Consider the following 7,451-nt stretch of genomic DNA (forward strand, 5'->3'; position numbering starts at 1 on the left):
GTTAATCGATCAATCTACCGGAGTATTTAGATGCGAGAAGTGTAACAGGGACTATCCAAATTTCACGTATCGCTTGCTGGCAAGTGTATGTATATTGTCTTCGCATCGTTCTTATTTCTTTATGTTGGAAAGTATCTTCTGATATCTGTTCGGTTTATTGTTGTAACAATTCTCAGATGAGTGTAGTAGACGCAACAGGCAGTCGCTGGATAACTGCCTTCAGCGAAGATGCTGAGAAAATATTGGGCATGTCGGCGCAAGAGTTGGGGGAATTAAAGGAGAACGATAACGACGCTTATATGCAGAAATTTGACGAAGTGAATTTCAAGAGGTTCTTATTCAGTTTAAGGGCGAAATCAGAATTTTTTCAGGTAATCGATAGAGCGTACATTTTATCATATTAATAAATTTTTTTCCACAATTTTCTCTTCTAATTTTCATAACAGTCTATTTTTACCATTGTATAAGTCATATTCTAAGTTAATCTTATATTCAGTGGTATTATATATTTTTTTCACATATGTATATTAGAAGATAATATATTAATACATTTTCTAACAATTTCTACATTTTCCAGGATGAAATGAGAATAAAACACGTCTGTAAGTCAGTTGCGCCGCTAAATTACAAGACTTACCTAGCACATCTGATTGACAAAGTCTCCAAGTTGGTACACATCGAGAAATTGGAGTCCAACTAAATAAGATTTCATACGTTTTGTTAAAAAAAAGTTCAAGAAGATGATTAAAGCTTATAAGTTTGTACGTTTCATTGAAGTATTATGATCGTTTCGGTATTTTTTCCAAGTGTCTTTTATTTAGATCGTTTCTATTATTGAATGAAATTCGATTAAGTATTCTTCAATGTAAAAGAAGAAAACCGAATGCAGCACGTAAGATAAAATTTAAAATTATATTAATCACATTAATTGATCGTTACTTTCCACAAAGATATTTATAATTTTTTTTGTATTATTGCTATATAATAGTATATAGTATCATTGTGCCTGCTGCACGATTTTGGTAAAATAAATTTCTGATTTACACATTGATGTTCGCGTTTTTATTAATCGATCCAGTAACCAATATGATTGCAAAATATGTTTTACTACTGTCGTTGCCTTAGCTTTCTCTTTCCTAAGATTCTTACAGAGTCTTCAGAATTATTCCGTACAGCAGTAATAACTACCTAGATTGTAATGTGAAATGCATCATTTTTGTCGCGCTGTGAATGCACATGTGTTCTCGACACAAGGTGCGATAAGATTATTGTTACGCAAAGCGGATCCTTATCAGAAAGATGGCTTGTCACGCTGTAAGATTCCGATTTATTTTTACTCCCTGGTACATACATACATACATACGTTACTGGTAAGGCCCCGGACACACACTTTTTCGTAACAGTAACAGTAGGATTTCGACCAATCGTGTTACTCGATTCGGGAACGTACGGTCGTACGTTTTCGAATCGAGCAACGCGATTGGTCGAAATCCTACTGTTACTGTTACGAAAAGTGTGTGTCCGGGGCCTAAAGCACGTGTGCGTTACTGCGCATGCGTCAGATATCCCACGATCTGGGATCACTTGTCTTTTCTGTACTCCCTGTACTCGTTGGTGAAACGAGCGAAATCTGTTTGACAGCTTGGTGCGTTATGTTTTGGACTGTTTTGGACAATGGTTTCCTACGTCGTTAATCGCCGTCACGCGTAACCGTGCTCGATTACATCGAGACCTGCGAAGTTTACGTTTTTTTTTTTACTAATGAAAGAAGCACGATGTTGAAGTACGGTTTTCCCATTACGATAATCGTTATCGTCTATCTGTCACAGCTGTCTGAGGTTAGGACTCGTTCTCGCGATGAATTGTGTTCAGTTTAGTCTTCGGTCAGAGATCACGGATGTTTTTTAACGGATTGCGAATGATTGCAGGCGCAATATGACGACAAGAGATGCAAGTGCATCTGCCCGAGTCTCTCTTCCGTCACAAACACGACGCAGTCGGCCACGGAGCGTCTCACATACATTATAAATGTTCCACCGTTACAATGGTAATTCCGTAGTGTGTAAATGTGTCAAGATAAATATTTTGAGGACAAGGAATATCCCCTTTGTTTCATTGTAATTAAATTTGACGTTTATATATATATAATTTTATATAAATTTCTATATAAATGAAACGGTCCCTACAAGTTGCAGCTAGATTAATAATGGTTCCCCAATTTACCCTTGTTATACGATTGGCAATGTTACTTGCCTTTTAGTTGTTGCCAGTCTGTTGTAATACATATGTAATTTGCAGCAAGTGCGAGAGCGTCGTCCTGCCGAAACTTGGTGATCAGATAAAGGGCAAAGAAGAGGTATTTTGCTCGCGATGCGACTGCAAATACGAAAACAGGAACACGACTATTATTAAGGTGCTTATCTTTTCTGGTAGACCTTATATCGCTGTCGTGTAGATCGCAATAACATGGTGAAAATGTTTGTTACAGATCGTGGTGATAATAGTTATATGGGTTATCTCGTTGTTAGTAATTTATATGTTATTTTTAATTTGTCTGGATCCGTTGCTTAACAAACGGATACACAAGGCGTCGGCAAATATTGGTTATCATGAACATAATAATGAAGAGGTAAGTACCCCCCTCCCCCCTCTCTCTCTCTCTTTCTCGTCGATCTCACTTTTCTCTTAACTTGTGTGTGCGAGTGGGTGAAATAAGTATGATGTTTAACAACTAAACGTGCCAAACATGTATGTTCTTTTTTTTCTTTTATTGCAAAGGACGACTCGTCTCTTGCACCTGGAACGTCACATCCAATGGGGGAAAGGGGCAATGTTTTGAATCGCGTCGGACACCAGCAAGACAAGTGGAAGCGACAGGTTCGGGAACAGAGGCGGAATATTTATGATCGTCATACTATGCTGAACTAAGTTGCACATTTTGTTCTCTAAGTATGTAAAATATTCACACATACAGAATACTTCTAGTTGCGATTTGTTCAATCCTTTCACAACAAACCTTCCGCGAATAGTTTGTATCGATCAAATATAAATATATTGCAGTAATAAAGTAACATTAAGCGTCAGCGAGCTAGTTTTCGATCATTTTATTTTCGTAAAATTCTATCCGTTGGATCGTGTCACGGCTGACATTTATATATAAACGAAAATATATATATTCAGAGATTTTATTATTTATTTTGATTATAGTGATTATAGTGCATTGAAAAATAAACTATCAAATATATATTAACCGCGCTTATTGCGACATGTACATTCTTATTAGAAGTATCTATAAATAAATATTTCAGGTTTAATATTTACTATATAATCCTAAATAAAAAAATTAATTTTTAGATTATATGTCAGCATAGAGCTAATTCGCGGAGGGATTTCGATAATATTTTGTCGCCACGCTGTAAGGCTAGCTTTCAAAAGTATTTTTAGTTGTGAAAACAATAGTAAAACACAGAAATCATCTTTACTATGTTTTTGATAAAATTCTTTTCAATAATATTTATTATTGCACTAGATGAAAATTCTTAGATAATTATGTATAAAACTCGAACACTTAACCGTATATATTTTATAAGACAAGTTTTTGCAGTGGTAGAGGACTTAATGAATTCCTAAGGTTTTCAATCTTTTAAGATTACTTTTCCAAGCGAATCTTTGATCGTATCGTATAATGTTAAGACGAGAGCACCACCGGTGCCGCGAAGAATGTTAGAGAATGCACCTTTGAAGAAAGCTCCGGGACCTTCGTTTCTCGTTATTTTTACCCAACAATCCAGTGTGTTTTTATACATTATGTCAGCCTTACTTCGTCCTGATTGCATCATCATTCGTCTTCTAACTGTATCGAAAGGGTAGGACACGATACCCGCCATCGTTGTTACTATCTACAAAAGATTGGATGGCACTTGTGCATAATAAAAAAATTATTGTATTCGTCGCTTCATCTTTATATGTTCGTGATGAGAAAGGATAGATCTGTACCTCGGCGATTATAAAATTCATGTACAACGGTGTGCTCTTCGGATCGGACAGCATAATACCCTTCATAGTATCATAAAATCCAAAGTATGTCGCGCGATATATAACGATTCCCTGTACGCTAACGTTGAAGCCACGATACAGTCCAAAAAATCCGTCCGATTTAAAAATCTTTAGTATACAGTCGGTTATACCCTTGAATTCCCGTTTCTCACCTTTTCCGACGTCGGCGGCTAATCTAAAAAGTTAGACTCTTGTCATATGTAAATAATACAGACTGTTCTGAAATTTAACGTTCAAACTGTGCCACCTTGATAAATCGCGCTAAATTAAGTTTTTGTAACGTTCTATGTGTGTAAGGCATACCTGGTACGGGCCAAGTCGAGCGGATACACGAATAAGAGCGATGTCGCACCAGCGGCACCGCCGGCTGCCAGATTTCCAGCAAACTGTCGCCAGAAAGCATCTGGCGGCACATCTCCCAGGAAGAAGGCCTTAAATTTATCTTTGAATGCAAAATTGAGTGCTTGAGTTGGAAAGTATCGAATAACGTTGGCGAAATTGCCTCTGTAGAAACTAAGAAATCCCGTTTCCTGAGGTATACGAACAAACGCGTCTATCATACCTAATGAAATTTTAACGATTAAAAAATTGAAAAACCTACAGATGGAGAATGGAGATTATTTCTTGCGTGGTGTATCAAACCGGAGCAAATCGCTCCAACGTACCCTTGTACTGTTGTTCAGGCCTTATCTGCTTCGAGGTATGCTGCACTTGCAGCAATAATTTCACTCTTTCTAGAGGAGCGACTGCTGTCTTTGCAATCGCCGCGGACAGACCGCCTGCGAGAAAATCTATCAGAAAAGATCTGTACGCGTCCATTTCTTGGGGCTTGCCAAAATCGACAGATTCCGAGTAACTAACAGTCCGTCATGCGGATCTCGTTGAAATCACGCGACGTTTACATACTTTTAATCGCCATATATATTTACGTTAATATCGAAGTATCACATATCTTTGCCCTATCTGTCATGGGAATGAAACATAACGTCAGATCTACTATGCTACGAGTCACTTGTTTTGTCGATCTACAAGATTCACTGCTTTAAAACAATTGGAGAATGGTTTCTTCGAAAATCCCCTAAAACGCTTAAAAATCATTAGAATTGTAATCGCAAAATTGTAGAACGAATAAAATGAATAAGTAAGACACACACGAATTGTGCTCGTAACATTTAATTGTGTCATTGCTTTACACAAAATCGGACATATATTTGTTTAAAACCTTATGTCGGTCATGAAAATGTATGTGGTCAGGAGCTTTTATTCAAAAGCTACAACTATGATTCATATAAATGATTGGATCACAGTGATCTCTGATTTTCATATACATTATAAACGTGGGATAAAATATATTACTTATTTTCTTCTCTTTATCTTGTAGATACAGAAAATAGAACGCTCACGTCAAATGTTTATGTATATAAATTTATCTCAAGGACTAGAAGAAAGATCTCTTTTATGTTGAACGTTATTAAGTGATGTTAAGAAACATCAAATATTTTCATCTCTAATAAATCTAAACAGATGCTTGATAATTATATTTATAAGATACATGTAATAGAACATTTGGAGAAATTGCATTCGGCACATATTGGCATAGAATTACAGATAAACAGAGCCATCGTGATCGGCCCTCGAGAGATTCGACAGAGAACGCACACATTTTTTTTATATTTAAAAATACGTTAGGATTGAGTTAGGAAAATACACTAAGCAGTTACTAAAATCTTAATTAGAAATTGATTGGTATAAAAATAATATCAGTAATAAGCGAAAGTAATGTTATACCACACTTTCACTGTCTGGATTAGTAAAAATTATTGGAATGAACAAAACGAAATTCCTTGTGCGAGGTACTCTTAAAGTTTTATAATAAAATATCATCAGAGCATTTACTACTAACTAGCTTACTGACTTTCGAAATTGAAAGTAATGGATCAGTTTAAGATCATGTACACACGTGTTTTAGACAGATGCTATAAATGGCAGTGAAAGTGTTGAATTTTCGTAATATAGGAATTCCGATGTCCAATTACACTTGGCCCACACTACAGAGCAAGATATTTAAAGCAAATGTACATATAACAAAAGGATCCACTGAATACTTTTTATAAATGTACATTGACGAACATATGACGGGAAAATTATTCAATTGTCCTTCATGTCGCTCATTTACGCTGCGTGTACCGACTGAAAAAGAAAATATGCGCATGATAAAACTAACTTAAAATTTTATAATGCAGACAGTCACAAGTTTTTATGCGTACCTTTGCAATGTCCACGCCGGTCAAATTTTTAACAAGATCTGGAACACGCTGTACAATATTGAAAACTTCCTCGGTTAGTTTTTCTGCCCCAATAGTACCATTGCCACTTGAAACCATGGTTATCTTTTTTGCTTGAGAAAGAGGAGCGGCTACTTCAGCGGCAACCTAAGGACAATTAAAAGTTAGAATATTTACAATTATTAGAGAGAACGCTTGTAAACGTTGCAAAGATCAATATACCTTTGGGAGCGTATCAAGCATCATGTCTATCATGGCTGCGCTCTTGTATTCATTCCATGCTGCAGCTTTCTTTGCCATTTGTTCTGCCTCTGCCTTAGCTCTCGCTTCGATAGAGTAGGCTTCTGCCTCACCGCGAATCTTAATAGCTTCAGCTTCTGCTTCAGCCTCCATAACAAGGCGCAATTTATTTGCTTCGGCCATTTTCTCTAATCTAAAAAAAAAAATCAAAATCATCAAATCTTAGTCGATGCACAACAAAAGATTTATTTGTAAGCATTATTGAATACCTGAATTTTTCCGCGTCAGCGGGGCGTCGTACAGTGGCATCTAATTCTCTTTCGCGTCTCATCATTTCCTGCTCCTGCACGGCGATCTCCTGACTGCGTTCCACAACCTTCACCTGCATTTGCTCTTCCATAATCCTCTGTTTAGTTTTTGCCGCTTGCAATTCATAGGCCATTTCTGCTTCAGCTTTCTGTAAGTAATATCTGTATTAAAAAATGTTCATGGAACATATATTGTAGAAAGCATTAGAAGTTTCCTTACTTTGGTCTGGACTTCGACATCATAAGCAGCCTTTTTCAATTCAAAATCACGTTGCGCTTTTGCGATCTCTGTATCATTTAGGAAACGTGCAGCCATTCTTTGTTCCTCGGCGATAGCTTCCCTAATTTGAGCGTCTCTGCGAGCTTCTGCTTCACCTATTCTAGCATCTCTCTTCACTTCTGCTGTACGTGCCATACCGAGTGCTTGCAGATAACCCTATAAATAATATATTCTCATAAAATTATTGCACGACATGATAACATTTATGATAATACAATGAGTAACGAATGATTTCAGCATTTAAGTAAGCAATGTCTGAGCGACCCAAAAAGGCAACATATA

At 36.7% G+C, this 7,451-nt stretch overlaps 4 protein-coding genes across 4 annotated transcripts; 2 read left to right on the plus strand and 2 right to left on the minus strand.

The window, feature by feature from the left end:
• Positions 1–6: 6 nt before the first annotated feature.
• Positions 7–1,051, plus strand: LOC112455840 (replication protein A 70 kDa DNA-binding subunit-like). Its single transcript, XM_025018041.1, has 3 exons — positions 7–85; positions 177–371; positions 578–1,051. Exons 2-3 carry the CDS (start codon positions 177–179, stop codon positions 698–700), a joined length of 318 nt encoding a protein of 105 aa, XP_024873809.1. The 5' UTR covers positions 7–85; the 3' UTR covers positions 701–1,051.
• Positions 1,052–1,593: 542 nt separating this feature from the next.
• On the plus strand, positions 1,594–3,083 carry LOC112455838 (uncharacterized protein CG1161). Its single transcript, XM_025018039.1, has 5 exons — positions 1,594–1,838; positions 1,929–2,047; positions 2,299–2,413; positions 2,489–2,629; positions 2,779–3,083. Exons 1-5 carry the CDS (start codon positions 1,776–1,778, stop codon positions 2,926–2,928), a joined length of 588 nt encoding a protein of 195 aa, XP_024873807.1. The 5' UTR covers positions 1,594–1,775; the 3' UTR covers positions 2,929–3,083.
• A 123-nt stretch (positions 3,084–3,206) lies between these two features.
• Positions 3,207–5,124, minus strand: LOC112455839 (ADP,ATP carrier protein). The gene is made up of 4 exons (XM_025018040.1): positions 4,722–5,124; positions 4,360–4,618; positions 3,997–4,231; positions 3,207–3,899 (listed from the first exon to the last, which is right to left on the minus strand). The coding sequence occupies exons 1-4, from the start codon at positions 4,873–4,875 to the stop codon at positions 3,636–3,638; spliced, it is 912 nt and encodes a 303-aa protein (XP_024873808.1). The 5' UTR covers positions 4,876–5,124; the 3' UTR covers positions 3,207–3,635.
• A 175-nt stretch (positions 5,125–5,299) lies between these two features.
• LOC112455836 (flotillin-1) lies at positions 5,300–7,445 on the minus strand. Its single transcript, XM_025018038.1, has 5 exons — positions 7,110–7,445; positions 6,851–7,038; positions 6,564–6,774; positions 6,324–6,488; positions 5,300–6,246 (listed from the first exon to the last, which is right to left on the minus strand). The coding sequence occupies exons 1-5, from the start codon at positions 7,302–7,304 to the stop codon at positions 6,229–6,231; spliced, it is 777 nt and encodes a 258-aa protein (XP_024873806.1). The 5' UTR covers positions 7,305–7,445; the 3' UTR covers positions 5,300–6,228.
• Between the last annotated feature and the right edge of the window lie 6 nt (positions 7,446–7,451).

The sequence above is a fragment of the Temnothorax curvispinosus genome, unplaced genomic scaffold, assembly GCF_003070985.1.
Source record: "Temnothorax curvispinosus isolate PA1 unplaced genomic scaffold, ASM307098v1 QBEX01006398.1, whole genome shotgun sequence".
Classification (NCBI taxonomy): Eukaryota; Metazoa; Arthropoda; class Insecta; order Hymenoptera; family Formicidae; genus Temnothorax; species Temnothorax curvispinosus.